At 40.7% G+C, this 19,969-nt stretch overlaps 1 protein-coding gene across 9 annotated transcripts in view; it reads right to left on the bottom strand.

The window, feature by feature from the left end:
- Window positions 1-19,969, bottom strand: part of astn1 (astrotactin 1) — a 380,707-nt gene that overhangs the window by 205,052 nt on the left and 155,686 nt on the right. For all 9 annotated transcript variants that reach the window (XM_056392103.1, XM_056392104.1, XM_056392108.1 and 6 more), the window contains one exon: window positions 2,787-2,953. In XM_056392103.1, coding sequence (XP_056248078.1) covers window positions 2,787-2,953 — 167 coding nt within the window. The remainder of the gene's footprint in view (window positions 1-2,786; window positions 2,954-19,969) is intronic.

Genomic DNA, 19,969 nt, shown 5'->3' with positions numbered 1-19,969 from the left:
ATCATATGCAAGCAAATAAAGTGTGGCTAGGGCCAAGTTAATATACACTACTTTCATATGCATCCTGTGGACATCAGGCAAAGTTTAGTTTAGTTAGTTAAGTTAATGTTATATTTTTTTTCCAAAGCTTGTGGCATAAACTCAAGCCAGCCTAGACTTTTGAGAGAAAATTATTGATATGTATATAATCATCTGCCAGAAGGTGAGGTTGCTGATTGCATCAGTTTTTCTGTGACTCCACAGTAATTATGTCATCCCAACAAAACAGTGACATTTTTCAGTTTTGAACCTGAAGAATGAACTTGAAGCAGTAGGTGAAATGCATTTTCTACATTTAAAAAAACAAAACAACAAAACAATATTTTTGCACAAGAGATGGCATTTTGAAACTGTCAGCCAGTACATATTTTTAAATTCATTGTTGCTCTCAGGATTTTACACTTGTCAAGGCACACTACGCAAAGAGTATTCAGGTACAAAGAAATTAACTTTGATTCAGCTTTTACAGATTTTTGAATTACCTGCCGTCGTGTGCAAGAAGAAACCCAACAGCTACAGTTTATGAACCAACTGGTCTGAACCTAGTCACCTGTCGGACACTGGCAGCTGTTAAGGGTCATTATTTTACAACCAACCCTGGTCTGACAACAACATGATCGCTTTCACGTCCACATCATCTCAGTCTACGGACATCTTCAGGTTTGTTGCCCACACTGCAGAGTTTGCGACTCACTGTCAGTTATCCTCCGTGAAGGAGATACAGGTACCTGATATAAAGAAATACAGCCAGCTGCCCGCAAACACTCACCTCTTTCAAAAACTTTACCCTCAGGTATCATACATGTCAGTTACAACCAGGAAGACCAACCACTGCTCAATTACTCCCTTCTCTACCAACTCCCCAAAGGGTGCTCTCTCTCCAACAGCCTGTTTACTTTGCCCTCACCAATGTGAAACTGACACCGTTTGGTTTAGTTGGTCAGTTTTAGCTTGACTTCACCCTAACCCAGCAAATTTACTACTTTGATTTCTACAGAATTTAGTGAGTAAAGACAAATTTCATCACGAATTTCACATTCAAACCTTTGGTTGCTATCGACCTGGGATTATATTACAACCGGTCAAATTCATTCATTTTCTCCAATTTAAGCCTTCAACTCCCTGGTGTTCCTCAAACTACTCTAGCAACATTTTGGTATTATAATGTCAAGAACTTGTTTTTCCAATCAAAGTGTACAGGATCACTAAGGCCAGGAGGATGTTGGATGTTAATTGTCTCACCATTACTATAGGTAAATACAGGCACAATGAAGGAGATGTCTGCTTGATGGCGCTGCATCAGGGTCAAGGTTTGGTGTATTTCGTTTGTGAATGGAGTTTAATAAAGTACCTCTGCAAATGAAGATGTACCTGAGGCTACTAAATGGACTGCACTTATATAGTGCTTTTCTACCATACACACACACATGGATGATACAGGGTTCAGTAGCTTGCCTGAGGACACTTCCAAATGCAGAGTGGAGAAGCCAGGAATCGAACAACAAACCTTCTGATTAGTGGACAACACACTCTACCTCCTGAGCCACAACCAGATGTTCTTAAAGGGAACTGGTAATGAGAAATTAGTTTTTGACGTGAATGACAAAGGCATTCAGAGCAAATATCAGATGATGTGTAAAATTCTTTCTTTGTTTGTCTACAAAAACAACTGCTTCGGCTGAAAGACTCACACACCCACAAAGGCAGGTTGGGTCCACGGGTTCATGCTGTTGATGGCAAATTCTGAACCGTACCATCTGCTGCCTCAGCAGAAATCCAGATTCATCAGACCAGGTTATGTTTTTCTGCAGTTTTCATGAGCTTTTGCAGCCCATCTGCCTCAAGGTTGGATGTGTTGTTCTGAGATTTGTTTTCTTTTTTTTTTGCTCACTGCAGTTTTAAAGAGAGGTTATCTGAGTAACCATGTTACCTGTCAGCTCCCACTAGTTCCCTTCTCCTCTGACTTCTCTCATCAACAAGGCATTTCTGTCCACAGGACCGGAGCTCACTGGAGGTGCTTTCTTTTTCTGAGCAAAACTGTAGTAACTGTTGTCCTTGAAAATCCTGAACATCGCAGGAGATCAGCGGCTTCAGAAATTCTCAAACCAGCCCCTCTTCGTTACTAACAATCATACCACAGTCAAAGTCACTGAGTCGCACATTCTGACGTTTGATGTGAACAATAACAGAAGCTCCTGATCTTTATGCATTGCACCGCTGCCACACGATTGGCTGGTTAGATTAGTACACGAATAAGCAGGTGCACAGGTGTTCCTAATAAACTGCTTGATGAGTGCATACAATCAAAACAATTTCACAGATGATTTATTATAAGATCGTTTCCTAAACATTTCACAATCAGCAGATGGATTTATTGGCAGAGCAGTTTAGTTCTTGAAATCACACTAATGATCAGACCTACTGTTGGAAGGTCTGACGGCTTCAGAGACCCTCAGCCATTCAATTTACAGGAGCCAAACACAAGCAGGGCACCGTTCCCACTTTCATGTCAGCTGCTGCAGTTACAGGGACATTTTGACTTGTCAAGTGTTTTGTAGCTCACTTGCCACTTTTGATAAATCCAATACATAATTCAGAAACCATCTATATTAAGATTGATAATAATTATCGAAAATCTCTTTTACAATCCACATGACTGGATGTTATGAATGATGAAAGGACTCAATAGGACAGCGTTCTGAAATAAAATAATTATGAATTATCGTGGCGAATCTGTTCTTCCTTACCCACAAAACATCTGGATGTTGTAGAGCGTTGGGTCATCCTCTAGAGGGGCCAGCTGCTGGAGACACAGCTGCTCACATCCTCCATTGAAACCGTCAGAGCAGTCGATGCCAATGTGGTGGTCGTAGCACCCGGTCCCATCCTTCATAGGACTCAACCCTGGAGGGCACTGTGGGAGGAATAAGTGTTTTTAGATGACAAATGTGAGCAATTACACATTTTTGGGACACTTTCTCAGAGCTGCCTCAACAGTGGGAAGCTGCCGCATTAACACTAATTCCAGATGGGACAGGTAAACAGACCTGATAACATCTGTGCCACAGAATGCAAACTGACAAATTTCTGTTCCCATTAGTGCGGCATGTGTGGGCACTGAGCTTGGTGTGTAAAGCTGCACAACGCCAGCTGTTTCATGTAAGACTCCTCATGTTATCAGCCTAAATAACAGCATGAGGCTGTGTCAGAAGGAGCAGTCGCACAGGCTTTAATCACTGGTGAAACAAAGTGCATGAGAAGTGGCATAATTAGTCAATCAACAAGTCGATGGAGAGAATATTAGTCGATAAATATGATAATCTATTAAACCTTTAAGTCCTTTATCAAGTAAGAACGGCTGCTTTCAGCTTCTCAAACGTGAGGATTTGTTGCTTTTCTCTTATAGAACTGTAAATCTAAAATGTTTGGGTCAGACAAAACAAGCAGTTCTGTATGGAAATTGTGACATTGTGACATTGTGATATTTTATAAACTAAGCAAACCCTATGATTCATCAAATAGAAAAAAAAGAATTTCAAATTAATTGATAATACAAATACAGTTAGTTTCTGCCCGACTGTGCCACAGTGTGCAGTGTAATCAGAGAAAGCTGGACTGGAATAGATAATATATCAGGAGTGTATTATAGGTCTATTTAGTTTTCTATATTAGAACGTGTGGGAAAAGATCAGAGGGCCAGCACACGAAGGGGCTCTGACTTGTTATTAGCCACCAATGCACTAAACTTGGAAGAGATGTGAGAGGAGTCATGGTGGAGTAATAAGGAGTCATCCACTTCATCACCTTTAAAATAAAACCTGAGCTGCATGTGTCCAAAGAAAGTGCATCAAAAGACTCGATGCATATGTGACACACGGTCCAGTTGTGGGGTTAGGGCGGAGTCAAACCTGCTTCTCCACACCAGAGAAACAAACAAACTCACGTGGGACAAACAGGAACATGTACACGTGGACGTAGATGTGTGGACGGACAGTAGGGACATGTTCCTCCCAATGTCAAGGTGTTGCTGAATTGTCCCGACCAAAATTCTTACTCATCTAAACTGACCTCTCCGTTTTGATCCACGTAGAAACTCTGGGTTGACAGATTTGTGCGTTTTCAGCAAAATGTTGGTTATTATGATAAAGAGTGAGAGGCTGGGGTTTGGGGGATACTCAACTATGACCTGGCAACCCTCAATTTCAAAATGCATTATGCATTGTCGACCAGCTGCAGTATCAGTAATGGAGTTGGTGATGAGTGGTGGTGAATCTAAAATGTTCAGTATCAAAGGTTTCAAATGGCACAGAATTGAAAACATCTTCACTGGACAAAAATTAGCATCAGCTGACATTATATTTAAGTTTCAGTAGTTAAGTGTTCAATAATTTGTGAGGTGAAAATGCCTCCCAAAGCGAATTAAGACATCAGGTCTTTTTTAAAGGAGAACTTAAGTGTAAGTAACAGCTCAGCTCTGCTAATAAGAAAGTTCTGTAATCGATTCAAACATGTTTCTTCTTTGAAATTAGTTGGAGAAATATTTAGTACTACTACTAATGCCTCCATCCCTCTTCTAATGAGTGGATCAAGAGCAGAGCTCTTACTGCATATGGTTCATTAAGACGTGAATATTATTTATAAAGATAATTAGCCGCAGCTTGGCCAACTGACTGTTTGTTTTGTCAGGCGTCATTTTATTCTGAAAATCCGATCAGCAGCAGCTTGAGCGTCACAGACACACAGACTGGCGAAGCCTCTCAGGGGAGATCTGATGTCCTAGTGAAAGATTTTGCCATAAGTTCAAGAGCTGAATGAAGAAGTTTTTTTAATGAATTTACAGATCAGATTGAGCGTCGCTGTGACGCTGTCATGAAACTCTAGAGTTGTGTCAAATCAACAAATGACAGAACAAAGCTGCAGAGTCTCAGGGGAGATTTGAACATGTCTCACAGCAGATGCGTCACAGAGAGAGTAGCTCACCACTTTAAGGGTTTTATACATTTTTCATTTTATCACCTCAAAATGTTTCTATTAATTAAATTAATAGTAAAATATCTGTTTTAAATCAGAGAAAAAAAAAATCATGATACCAATCTGAAGAATGATATTATTATTTGTTTGTGTATTGTGGTATTGTTGTGTCTCAGTGCAAGAAAAGTACATTGCTCCCACCGCTGCTCAACTCATTCAACATTCAGCCACAGCAAGTAAATTCTTTACTGCATAATCAATTCTCAGTTTTCACAAGGGGAGTTTTAAAGTTTTATCTTGTATAAATTACACAGCAAGAAAGCTATTGCATAGCACTCCCACTTGATTATTTACTGTGGCACAGGGAATGACAAGAACAGTGATGAAATGGCAGACAACCAGAAACCTTTTTAAAAGGATTCTTGTTCTGCTGAGCGAGATGAGGCAATACTGCAGGTTAGAAATTTACATTTCCATACAATCCAGAGAGCACTGTCTTCATATTTGAAGAGTGAAATGAAATCCTTTCGTTTTTTTAAACGTGCAAAACAGCAATGGGTGTCGTAGATAAACTTTAAGAAATTAATAAAAAAAAGACTCTAAATTATTAAGTTTTTACAGAGGCCATGGACAACTTGCTAATTAAAATGCTCTGTGTGCTGGATGAATGTGCAAAAGAGGTGTGAGACCTCACTTCACCCCGCTTCCTTCCTTCCGCCGTCTTGTTCAATATTTCCCAAGCAATTTTTTCAGAGAGCTGTCAAGTCAAATTCACATTATGTTTTCTGTCAGCTATTACTTCAAAGGAAACTTTGATGGAGTGCATTTTAACAAGGCGCCGCTACCTTCAGAACAGCGACTAGGCAGTTGCTTTCCTCCAAGCACTGACAGGTCAGCAACTGCTTATTTTATTATTTAGGCCGACTGTATTCATCAGCAAGTCCAGGTGGCTCATTTGACTAATCAACTCTACACGCTTGTTGTGGATTCCAGTCTACTTAACAGCTTTCGTGGAAGTACAGTATACCTTACATATTATTTTCACTGTTTAGGTTTAGTGTGTGCTATTAAAAGAACGAGTGGTTTTACATCATTGCATTTTAGAATTTTACTTTATTTCACAATGCCGCATTCTTGATTAATTTAAATGTGTCAGAGCTGGTTTGTCATGTAAATATCTCACAAAGAACTGATCGAAGCTGCATGCTTCCTGAGCCTGTTAAAGCCCAGTATCTATCCTCCATTATTCATATGGAGCTTAGCGTTAGTTAAGGCAGAGCATTGAGTTCTTAGGCCAGGAACGCACTGACTGCGCAGCAGATGGTGGGGTCAAAATTTGCCATCGACAGCATGAATCCATGTTGTGTCAACAGACCAGTCTACCAGTGGTGGTGGTGTAATCGTGTGGGGAATGTTTTTTTCTTGACCAATCGATCATGGTTTGAATGTCGCAGCCTCTCTGAGTATTGTTGCTGACCACGTTCGTCCCTTCACGGCCACAGTTCACCATCTTCTAATGGCGACTTCCAGCACGATCACGCTCCATGTCACAAAGCTAAAGTCATCTCAAACTGGTTTCATGATCGTGAAAAGTGAGTTCAGTGAACTTCAGTTGCCCCCCCCCCCCAGTCTCCAGATCTGAATCCAGTAGAACACATACACACACAAATCTGCAGAAATGATGTGGTGTCTCGGAGGAAAGTTTCCAGCGTCTATGCCAAGAAGAACTGAAGCTGTTGAGGGAGCAAAGGGAGGAACTACCCAGTATTACTGTGGTGTTGTATGCAAAGGTTTGACCACCCCGTGGGAAAATTACACATTTTGCTGATGTGAGAAGTTAATACAACCCCTGCAGCAAACGGACATTAAATGAGCCTTTTGTTCAAATATTAATGCACTGATATTTTTTTATTTTATGTCATATTTTATGTTCATGAACTTAAAAGATAGCTTTTTGTAACCAGTATCTTTCTGTTTTCACCCTTTCTTCCTGCAGATCGCTTCAAGTTCCGAGGCTGTCTTACACTCACAGCATGTTTAAGATCTACCCACAGATTTTCAATTATGTTCAAGTCAGGGGGGATCTGGGGGTCGTTCCAAAAACTTCTGCTTGCATTAATTGAAGCAGTTCATGTTGGACTTTGCGGTATGCTTTCGTTCATTGTCAGTCCTGACTGCCTGCAGGTCATTTGCATCCGGAATTCGCTTATATGTAGTGGAATCTATTCTTCCCTCCATTTGTGCAATGTTTCCTGTGTCACTGGCTGCTACACGAGCCCAAAGATTATTATTTCCAACCTCATGTTCAACAATTGTCAGGATGTTCTATGTAAACCTAGTTTGTGGAACCGTGCACCGCCATCCCCTGTATCCGGCTTCCTGCAGCTCCTTCGCAGTGATACTACGTTTTGGTCTGTCTTTTCTGTCCAGCAGACGTGCAGTTTGATCTGAAACTTTTCTTGGTCTTCCAGAACTTGTTTTGACTTCCTCTTAACGACATTTCAGACAGTAGAAATTTGAGGCTGGAAGTGCTTTGATATCTTTTTATAGCCTCCCCTGCTGCGTAGGCATGAGTTAGCTTCATTTTCAGATCCTCAGTCAGTTGCTTAAAGGAGTCCATGGTTGTTAAAGTGTAACCACAAGTTCTGAAGAGAATTTATTATGCTCTGGAACTGTCAGCAATTCCTGTTGACAGTTCTTCACCTGCCTAAAACGTCCTAATGAATCAATTAAAAACTAATGACTTAATGAAGTCTAAGTGTTTACAAGTAGTTACACGTGCTCAAACCTTTTGCACATGCTTCAATTACTGTTTAGTTTACTTTTGAAGAAAGACTGAAGAACCTAATTGTAATGTCAGTTTGCTCCAGGGGTTGTATTTACCTCTTTTCTTTTCTTTTCAATATTTTTTTTTTTGTGTTACAGTGAGTGTCGTATTAGTCTTTTTCCATCCAAGCCTTCTGTGAGACACAATTACAACCAAGAGGAAAATCAATCCGAGTTAAAATCGATAATAGAGAAGCAACTGACAACCAGTAAAGTAAATACCACATGCATCAAAGAAGTATTTACTTCTTTTCACAAATAAACTAAATGTTCAAACTTCAATCAACTGTAACATGAATATATATGCTTGAATGACCTGTTGTAGTGTGCTGCACAAATGAAATACCATCTGCTGGGTAGATAAGCCGCATTTGAGGATCTTATATGGTGTAAACAGAAGAACTCAGAGCTCAACTATGGCTGCTTCTCATTACCTTAAAACGTCTCCCCATTCCCCTCACTTGGCTCTTACCTCGTAAAAGACACAAGGAAACGACGCGAGGAGAGAGGAATCGAGGCAACGTGTTTTCAGAGAAACGACACATCCTTTCCTCTGACTCATCACCTGAAATGTCGTTGGTTTCTGATGATGACGGCACAGCTGGATCAGCTGTCGGTCTGCAGGTGCTAAGAGCTTTGTGTGCCTTGGACTTTGTATCTGCAGAGATAATGTGATGCACTGTCCAAATAATAATAACTACTGCCAGCACAGCAGTGTACTGATGTCACCCAACGTGATAAAAGTGAACGTGAAATATCTCTGCCTGTTTCCCCCTGAATAAACAGGTTGACAAGCATCTGCACATTCATTACAAACCTGCATTTTGTATTTACAGTGTGAGCAGATCCGTCAAACCAATTCATACAGTTACTGCTCAGACACTGGAAGCACATAAATCAACTATAGGTTTTATTTCTCAAAGTATTTGCATCAGTATTTATTGATATTCTGTTTGTCAATTCATTAAGCAATTATCTAGGTAATGAAGATGTCTGGAAATGTGCAGAAATTATCTTGTAGCCTAAGTGTTTTGGTGAAAGTGGAAATCAAGTAGCATCAAAATATTCTTTCTACCTGACGTACGGAGATTTTCAACCTGACAGAAACTGATATTTAATTAAAAAGTTGACAGCTTCAAAGACTGTCTGTTTATTAAATTAACCATGATAAATGTTAAAATGAGAAAATGGCCAAAACTGAAAAGTAAAACCTCTCCGATGAATGCTGAGAGTTGTTTTATGCTTCCTTCATTAATTAAGAACTCAATCATTTTAACTCAATCAAGACGTAAATGAAATCTAAACTCGCTGGTGATATTACGAGTCAGTTGAAGCAGTTATTTGTCACGGAACAAAACTGCAGTGATGTAGTACGAGAACAGCGTACAGTCACTAAAGCTTCCCACTAAAGAGGTGTATCGGTCTGAAATAAGACTCATGTTTCCTCGCTCAAAGCCGCCGCCATGCTGTGACCTCGCCCCTGGATCCCTGCTCCTCTGAACAGGACAACAAGTGCTCCAACCATATCTGTCCTACCAGTGGCCTCCTGTATGTCACTCCCATTCATCCACCCCAACCTCCTCCTAACATGGACCATGTTGCTCTCTGTGCTACGTCAGCGTGGCTCTGTTCTTTTTTTAATAAGGGAATTGAGATGTCTGTCACGGTGGCGGACTGGAAGGTTTTCCAGGTCAGCTGAGGAACGAGGAGAGGTGAAGTAAGCTATGCTGTGATTCAGAGGTAGATGGTGCCAATATACACATTAATTTAAAATAAAATCATTGCCAGTATTTTAGCATTACTTACATAGAAGAGGGGATCTGTTCGATGTCTCATATTGATGGCAGAGTTTAAATAGAGAGGGCAAAGTATGGAAGGCCTTGACACTGAATAGCCTCAGCTATGGTGACATAGCTGACACACTGAAGTGTGTTTGTAACAGTTCAGATAAAGGTAACGGTGAAGAAGCCCCAGGCAGGTTGAAACTAACAGACGTTAAAGGAGACTTTGGTCAATAACCAGTCGTACATCCAGCACCAAGCAGCAAACGAATTCCAATAGTAACGGCAGGTAATAGACAGACACAGAGAGCAGATTAGTCAGCAACGTAACAAGGATGGGGACAGGATACTTACAGGCAGAAACGGCAAGTGAACAAGATAGATGATTTGGCACGATGGATAGAGAGGAGGTATATAAGCCAGGGGGAATATATATGAGGAATGAGGACCAGGTGTACAGGTGGGTGTGGTGATCAGGTGACGGGAAAATGTGGGAACATATCGAGGACATCCAGCAGACAGGTGGAGAGGGAGAAGGTCCGGAGAGGTGAACGCAGGGCCAAAGGAAAACAGGTCAGGTGTTTCTACCGTTAGCTGGAGTTGTTATGCTTCAACCTGCACTGATAAGCTAAATGAGACTTTATATGTGGCTTGATGAAATGAGAATAAAAAAAAATACCACTTCTCTCATTGACTGTTGAGTTCCAGCCGACTTGCCGTAGTGACAAATTGCTACTGAACTCCAGTTCAACCCAAATAACTCATGTAAAGTTGGTTTCATGTTCACACTTTTTGTGACTGACGGCTTCAAATTATCAACTTTTTGTATTCATATGAATCTTATAACTATTGCTTTAGAAAATATTGTGCTAAGAGTACTGGCAGAGTATTGATCTGATGCATGACTGCTTCAGTGTATCTACCTTATGAAGCCCTCCTGACCAGGTATGTACGTGCAGAAGCACCGGCTCAGATTGAGGCCACATGTCGACTGAGCGCTCCCTGGTCTTGCTCCCTTGATAAACTGATATTGATTTTGTCACCCTGCGAGGGACCTTTGCGACAAATGATTTATTACCTGTAATGCAAAGAGCACATGAAACACTGAATCTCTTAACACATCTGTGGCGCAGCGTCTAAATCACTACAATCAATGGATGTGTGGATATGTGGTGAGGGCTGAGAGGAATTTGTATTGACGGGTTGCTGCACTGTAGCTTGCCAACCACAGATAGCTCTGGTTATTGACTGCCATAATAGGCTTCCGACATGCCGGAATAGCGATAACTCTGGGCCATTTTCCAGCTTGTCCATAGGATGATAATCATTAAGAATATGCGGCTGCCAGAGTCTTTGTCTGTGGATTGTTATCACTTGAGATTTCCACAAATCTGGTCTATAATCCTGGGTAATTCATTGATAATCCTCTGTATAAAACCACTCCCCAAGTGAACGGTCCCCAAATCCTTCAAAAAATTTTATCTGATTAAAACTTCTCTTGTTGTTTTCTTCGGAAACGAGTCTGTGGCCATGAAAGGTGGGATACTTTTAATGACTCAGCATAAGCAGCATAATAAGGAAATAATCCTGATTAACAGTTCTTAGCAGAAGTTTTGAACGGCTTAGGTGGAGAGAGCAGGCACAAGTGCTTCCTAAATTTTATTCTAGGCGATTTATTCACACAAAAGAACAGGATATTCATGTTTATTTAATTATTTCGTGTCTTACATTCGTCTCTAAAATAATATGATATCCATATGAGATTTCTGAGTAGATGATAAATAGCTCTCACTTGGAATTTGAGGTCTAACAGCATTTTACAACATTTTAAAAAAGGTTGAGAACCTCACTGTGGACTTCGATATGATTCAATCCATCCAGTTTTAGAAAAATATGAACTTTTAAACTGATAAACTGCCTACATCTCACACCATTCTACAATTATTAGGTCAAAACCTCCGTGGCCTCTAAAAAGCAGAGGCAACTTGAAATACGATGTATAAATAAAGCTACAGACGTGTGGAGCTACATCCATTATGTCGCGCACAGAGGCTTGTCAGTTTGAAAAAGACGCCGATATTGTTGCGTGCTGCAGGTCAAAGTGTTATGTTGCACAATTCAAAAGGCTTTGAATGATTGCTGTGGAGAGGTGTGAACCCTGACAGGTCACACCAGGAGAGACCTCCATAGGGCTCAATTGTGGACTTTCAACCTCTCAATCTCAGGTCAGACACTCACATTATAAAAGGTCCCTGTTGCAACTGACAGTGTTCTCAAAGATAGGAGGGTAAAGGAGGCGCCACTTCCCACAGTTAAATCAGGTATTTTACTGAGCCCAAAGGTTGGAGAAGTGGGATCAGGATGGAGGCTTAACACATATCCTTCACTAGATCCAAAAATGAATGACATTAATGAGAATGGGTGACTCTACTGATCAGTATGACCAAGTTAACCTTACTAGAATCTGCAGTGAAAAGCACTAGAAGTGAACCAATAATCCTGTGTGGCATTCATATATCTGCAGCTAACTGCACATGGTCATCTCTCTTCTCCAAACGATGCACAAGTCACTAGATAATGACCATTCACTGACATTAACAAAAGGGTCTTTGAAGGCAAAGTAATCACCATTTATCTTAGACTATTTAATAACTGGACAGTGAGTGAGAGTGCTATTTCGGCCCGCAGTAGAAGAAGCTAGCGGTACCAAGCCTGCTGTGGAAAACCCCTTGAACCACCATGCCTTTTAATCCTGTTTCTTAATGGAGATAAATTCCTGCAGTGCTTTTGAGGCTTAAGGGAATCAGCACTGTGCTACTGCCAAACAGCAACAAATCCCTGCAAGAGGAGTTGGATAAGCTATGCACTTTTCAAATTTGTCTGATAGGCAGATCGCTAGGATAAGTGCAGTGATTGAGGACTTAAACAGCAAGGTAATGCATGCATGAGAAAGTGTCTGTTCTTCAACAGGGTCCAAGTGAAGAAGCGCCACAGAGTCTTGGTTTATTTAATTGTCTTTATGAAAATTGTAAAACTAATTACACTCACCGTTGTTGGTTTAATCCACTTTTATTAATATATTTAACTTGGTTTCCTGACTATGAAAATGATGTGCAATGGTAATATGCAGGCACTGATGGACATTTTGAAGTGGTTTTGGACGAGTCTAAACACTACAATACTTGGACGCCATTTCTATAGAGAGGAAGCCAATCAGAGGCACAGATCAGAAAGGTAAGGAATACACAACACAGAGGCTTAGCAGTTGCTAACAATACACAACGCTTTAGCTGCTGAATTCTATCAAAACTAACACAGAGTTTAAAACTGAACCGATTTCATCTGCAGATTGTGTTTCCAGTTTTCTCAGCATCATGATCTGTAGCAGACGCTTGGTCATGTGACAGAAGTTTAAACTTGGTGATTGGATGTTTCTTGCCAAAATGCACCTTGGCAATCATAGCTAACTTCTCCCCCAAAACGTTTATGTGCACAAGCTTGTACTTTCAACTTTTTATCAAAGAACCAGACATTTTGTAAAGCAGCTGTTAAGTGCCCCAACTGTCAGTCACATAATATCTAATGAACGTGACTTTTACGTCTGGAGCCAGGACCCAAAAAAGCTCCTTCGACTTCACTTCAGGACTCCATATAGTGTATGGCACAACTATTAAATCTGGACAATATCTTGGCTGATGTGTTGCACACACACAAAATATTTCAGGACTGACATTGGAAGCTTCATCCTGTTGTTAATTTAAAAGCCTGGGCAGCGTTTTAACTGGGCTCTATTCTCCTTCCAGGCGGACGGGATGGTCGGACAGCACATCTTACGAACTGGCCCTTAGAGTTGTAAGATTACACGTGCAAAAACAGCAGCACGGAGCTCAGCATGTCGTTATGATAGCACCAAGGTTCCAGTTATTTTCTCAACCGTATGCAATGCATTGTATTTTACTATCCAGTGAATTTGTGTTGGCTGTGTAGTGCACATGTGGTGAAAAGGTCATATCAAAAGTAGCTGCAGGGGTTTTAACTGTATCACAGTGCTTTATTATGTTTCCATGTCTGTGCCTGCGAGGCTTTGACTGTTCATGTTGTTTTATTTCATTTACAGACTGTCCTCAGCAGAAAAAATGACAGCATTGGTTATTTGCTCAAATGCCTAAAGTGACTTGTGTTTAGAGGACCTGACGAGGACCTCTCGGACCTGAGCGAGTAATGACTGTTTTTCCTCATAAGAAAAGGGGAAGCAGCATGGTGCTGTTAAGTCTGAAGTACGCCTCAAGTGAACTCAGTCACAACTCATCCCAGTCTGACGATGCCTAAAGGCAAACGCTCTTACACCTGTTCTGAATAGCCACACTTGAAGGCGAGGTGAAAAGCCTGCCGTCAGAACCTCCTCCTCATCCTCCTCTTCCTCCTGCAGTCCTCCAGAACTCTGCGTCTTTTGCATGTCTTAGTTGTTTTGACATGCTGGATTGTACTAAAGGGGGTAAAAGTGAACACTGTCAAGTCGTGGTTTGAAGGCACGCATGGAGTTGTACACAGAGCTAGTGACTGTGTAAAGTGGGCCCGACCAATATTGGATTTTTGGGGCCGATGCCGATATTAGGGAGTAAAAGACTTCCGATATATATATATATATATATATATATATATATATATAAGATATGTAATGAAAGCAGGATATTTTACAGTTTAACAATAAACTTTGTTGTCCAAAATGACATTAGTGCAGTGAAACAGTTATAAATATATATATATATATTCAAGTATATATTTAACTTGAATGAAAACAAAGGATCAAATATACAGAAAACGCTGTTTATATAACTTGACCGGAGCATTTCCACTGCATTATTGCTTCTTAATAGAAGTATTCATATATGCGCCGATACTGATACAGTATATCTGTGATAGGCCGATATCAGCTGATGAAGTTGGGCTCTAGCATGCAAACCTTCTTCATTTTGTCATCTGAACCAGAACTATCAGTACTATCACCCAACCTTGGGGTATCCCCCAAAAGAAGGTAGTTCATAAGACATGTTGTCCGGCTGCGTCAGAGGATGGAAAGGCATTTCCAAATGGGCCACAAATGGCCAAAGTGTGGGACTTGGACACGTCGTGGAGGCCGCGGTCTGCGACCTCCTGCCAATGGTTTCTTTTATCCATCACCACAGCATTTCAGTGTATTTCAACTGAGAAGACACTGAGAAACAATATCACTGTGCTGTTAGGAGTGTCATATTAGTTGTCGATGAGGACAATAACGGATAGTGTCCTTTACTTTGAAGGACGTTCAATCATACAGTGAATTAGATCCATGAAAATGTGTAAATTCAGAATGACAGAAAAGTCTTTACCTTATTCTATACATGTGTGCACTTATTACAGTGTGGTTGCTGAGTTTTCAGAAAGCTGTATTTCGCTCTATGGCTTGAGTACAGTATTTCCCCTGGGCTGCACTTGTATAATCATGTATATTAGCGCCACGTATAACTTTCATGCTGTAATGAAACAGCCTGTTATAGGTCTATACAGCATCAAGAAGTATATTGACTGACACATCACACAGAAAACTGGGATATATTTGCCAGAAACTTAAAAGGTTTTTCCACACTGCGGAGCGAGAAGCCCACAGGAGCATCTGTGTCAAGTTCACAGGGAGACTTATCTATTCTGAAGAGGTCTGTTCAAGAAATCACATTCTGTGATTTCAACATATTCCAACATTTCAACTTTCCTTTCATGTTTCTTAATAGAGAAAGTTGTCTTGAGAGTTTTTCCACAGTGCGGTGTGATGAGATAAGCAGCGTGTGCCAAAGGTCAGCTTATCCCAGGGCGCTCGGCTTTTCAACCCGGTCTCCTGTGGATGTTATGGTGAGTAAGTTCAGTGCTAGGGAAAAAAAAACAAAAAACCTGGCTATCTAGTAACCCTTCTCCCCTCCTTCATGGCAAAGTGCAAAAAGCACAACAGGGATGGCGCTCCGGGTCAAACGGACACGTTGCAAATGAAGACCTTTTCGTAAAGAGAAAGATCATTCGTTCTGACCCCGGGTCTTTTCATTTACTGTCTGCCGGAGCTGATGTGTTACTGTCAGGAAGACTCCGTCTGACACGTTTCATCTAAACCTTTAATGATGCAACAATCTGTGTCCAGCCGTACCCAGCTTCTACCCACAAAGTGCTTCAAGAAGTCGACGTTATTGACTAAACTTTGTGAGCTTAAAGAATTTCAATGTGATTTTCGGTGTTGTCACTCGGTAAATTAGTGGCAGAAACTTTCTTTGCCGACTTAAAAAGAGATCCTTGTTAGTGTGAGCTGAATTCCTAACAAAGAGAAGTCACATATTACTTTTAAAAAGACAAGCATTATTTTTATACTGTGTGGCAAGTGCCAGCTGAAGTCCGGGGTTTAAGTGAGAAGTTTCCTGATCTAATGAGATGATGCAGCTTTTTTTTGCTGCTGTCACCAGACAGACACTTTCTTGGTCTTTAAAAAGGAAGCAGACATTTTCAACAGGGTTATTTGAGGTGACAAAGTCAAGGTGAAATACGTTAGACATGTAACACCACCGCTGAACACTGGCTGTCAAATGCTGATTTTTAAATATATTTATAAATATATATTATTTTTATTTTTGTTTTAAATGGTTCACAGTTGCATTTTCTGTCATTTCCACCATTTTACAGTTCACTAAATGATTGATGCAGACTATTTTCAGTTCAGTTTGGAGGAGGAAGCTTTAACCTTGTTAAATTTAATATTAAGGACATGTTTAATTTAATTCTCCACTGCAGGATTTTTCCATCAGTTATAGTTCATGAAGATTTTAACTGCTGTAAAAAATACCACAATTGTTTGTGGAATTCAGCTACAGGTCCTCTGGTTTACTGCAGTACACTGGGACGTGGGAACGGAAGCAAAGCAGCATTTATATTGGCAACATTTAAACATTATGACGAGATTTCGAAATAATGGTAGTGCAACAACATATTGGAATGATTGTATTATATAAATCGCTGTATTATTAATGTGCTAATGTGCTTAGTTCCCTTGGTAGGGACCTTACACTTCAGCACAGAGAACAAAGCTTTGCTGCCTCATCTATGATTGATGTTCAAGTCTTGGATCTTTCTGAGAGAATATTAACTGTAAATAAAACGATTACATGAGCTTTGCACATCTTCCTTTCAGGCAACAATGAGAGAGCAGGTAGGGCAGGTCCAACAATGTGCTATCATTAGTTAGCACGTCTTTGCAAATCACGCAGTAGCCAGGTTTCCATCTTGAGTGGATGTTTATGTCACATCCTTCAGGTATGTGATGATTTACTCACTAATCTGTTTGCTTTTTATCAATACACCAACTTTTCCACCTCAACAGCTTTCCTGCAATATTTCAAGTGTTTTTTTTTTTCATTCAAGTTGTCATTTTAAATAAAAACGTGTGGATGGGAAAAGAGCACCTGATTCTCATGGATGGTCGGTTTAGCTCCTGTTGTTTCACACTATCAAAAATGGCTTCATTTTGTGCTGTGACTGCCCCCGGGAGCTGCGTGTCACAGCCGCCGCTGCTGCTGCTGCAGCTGTTGGTAAGCACGCCAAATCAGCTTGCCAAAAGTACAATCACTAAATTCTCATTGTCTTTAGCACGTCAGCGTGATCGTGACCCCTTTCAACCCTCACAGTATCTTCGCCTCTCTCCCTCCACCCCCTTCAACTCTCCCGCTCACCCTCGGTGACGGTGCACCATGCAGTCTGAAAACCTCTGAGAAAACAACAACCTCCATGTTGCCTGAAAGACAAAAACTGGGGCAAAAAAAGGCCAGAAATCACCCACTGCTGCTGCCAAAGCCTAATTGCTGTGAGCAAATGGAAATAATTGAGGGTGACTCAGACAAGCGTACGGACATTTTTATTACCTGCCCTCTCCTCTTCTGGATTTCACCAGTTGGATAAACTGTTTATAGGGATTTTATGAAGTACATCAAACTGAAACTGTAAATGAGGGCCACAAAAAAATTTATTTTGAAAAATGTCCCTGCCATTTTTACTGAAAAACGCATGATATGTAAGTGTTCCTCTTCTTTCTAAGTAGATACCAACTTGTTAAATAAATACTACTCGAGGAACGTTAACAAAAACCTTATAAAACATATTTTATTCAACAATTACAGTTCCTTATCTTCAGCAGAAGCTTGGATCAACCCTCCGAGTCTAAACACACACTAGCACATGAATCCAATGACCCTCAGAGAGAATACATCAGTAGCGACAATCTAATGTGCTCCTATTTCTCTTTAGGGCTGAGGTCTGACTATATCTCTGCCAGGTATTGACTCCACTCAACACTGCTTAGTGTCCCACAATGTGATCCCAGTCAAGATTGGTTTTTGCTGCCTAAGGGGGAACTGCGCCATCAGAGTGGAGAGAAGAAGAAGAGCTTTAGCCAGCAGCATACAGTAGGATGCTGTCCAGGATTATTATAAAAAAAAACCACCTGGATGGTAATAAAGGTATTAAATGCACCTGTAGGTGGTGTTTGTTGTTGTTGTTGTTGTTGTTCAGTATGGAATATAAAATGTACTTCAGCTGCGTCATGTGTTTGGATGGAGCACCGACGCTTACGTACAGCATGTGGGCTTTGATGGAAGACGACACAGTCTCGTTTGAACTGGTGTTGAGTGATGACTGAAAGAAAAGCACTTCATCATTTGGTTGATGAGCGAGGCTCATTGTTTCTGGTTTCCAAGTACCAACAAGGACCTCTTGTTTGTCACAGGAGGACCTCTTTGTGCTGTGTGTGTGTTTGTGTGTGTGTGTGTGTGTGTGTGTGCGTGTGTGTGTTGATCATCAGGAGAATTGTGTGACTTTATCTGCAGTGATAAGTACATAACTGTTGGGGCAGCGTAGGAGTCTTTAGAGAGAGAGAGTTATTACATTTTGATTGTATTGCTGTGTTCAGACTGTTTTTGTCCTCTGTGCTTTTTCTACTTTTTTTTATGTTTCACCTTTTGAAAGTATGAACTACGACAGGCTGTAGTTCTGTATTTAAAACCATCATTTAGCATGAAAGACCACAAAGTATGTTGTGGCACCTTCATTAAAGGGGAAGTCCACCAATTTTACACATGAAATTCTGTTTACTGCTCACAGGGAGAAGGCATGCGTGGATAATTGAAGGGGATGAGTATTTACAACGCAGAGGAGATCTAGCAAAAAGATATGCATCACCTATATTGCAGAGCAAAAGTCTGGACACCTCAGCTCTGTAGCCGTCTCGAAAACACAATATTAACAGATAATTATTGGAGTTGATGAAATAGATTCCTTGATTTCTGTTGTTTGGGACAATTTGTGGAGCAACTGGCCACAACTTGCTTCACTGTAAAGTGAAAGACAACGAAAACTGCTTCTTCTCCAACATGCACAGGCCCGATATTACAGTGACCCACATCCTCATGCGTAGGAGCAAACCGAGTGTGTGCAGAAGATTAGGCAGCTAGTTTGGTTAGCCAGCAAGTTGCCCTGGAAATAGATCCCAGAGCAGTTAGCTACGATAACTAATCCAGAGAGCTCATTTCTGTGTCAGACAGTTGTTTTAAATGATTTATGTAAGAGTTTGAGCTCATTTGGAAAGCTCGTGTTCTTACCTAGCATGACCCAAAGTCAGAATGGCCATAACTGTGTTATTGAGACCCTTAAAAAAAAGATGATGGATGAAAGATTCATAAATAAGGATTATAGTTATTAATATACGTAGTGGGCATGAGTGGAGTGAGCATTCCCGTGGAAGCCCAGTATTCATGTTAAATGATGTTTCGACCCATCATCAGTTCCCTGCAGAGGATATCAAGCTGTTCAGTCATAAATCTACCGAGCAAACATTACACCACTCTGCAACCCTGACCTGCCGTACCATTACACTGCCTTCGCACAGGCCAATACGTCGAGTTCTATCACTCACAAAAGAAAAGAGCAGACAACTGGCAGCTTGACCCGGCTTTATATTCACACATCTGCCTAGGCTAACCTATAGGTGGTTTCCCACTGGCTTCATAGGCAGTTTCATCTAAATGCCACGGCTCAGTGGTCCAGCTGAGCTCCACTGGTCCTACACGTGTCAGCTAGTTATACAATACTGAACCATCACCACTATCTATCTTTCTAATAATGATTAATTACCTTGCACAATACTGGGCTTCAGTAAACAACTTCTCTCCCACATTTATTTAAAAAAAAAGTTGAATTTGTGAATATATAAATAATAACAACTGAAACAAGATGTCTCCTACTTCACTGTACAGTCCATTCTCAGTGTGTGTGCACTACAAGCTTCAAGT

The sequence above is a fragment of the Seriola aureovittata genome, chromosome 12 (genome assembly GCF_021018895.1).
Source record: "Seriola aureovittata isolate HTS-2021-v1 ecotype China chromosome 12, ASM2101889v1, whole genome shotgun sequence".
Taxonomy (NCBI): Eukaryota; Metazoa; Chordata; class Actinopteri; order Carangiformes; family Carangidae; genus Seriola; species Seriola aureovittata.
Note: the sequence above shows the minus strand (reverse complement) of the source record. Positions and strands in the feature narration are given on the sequence as shown.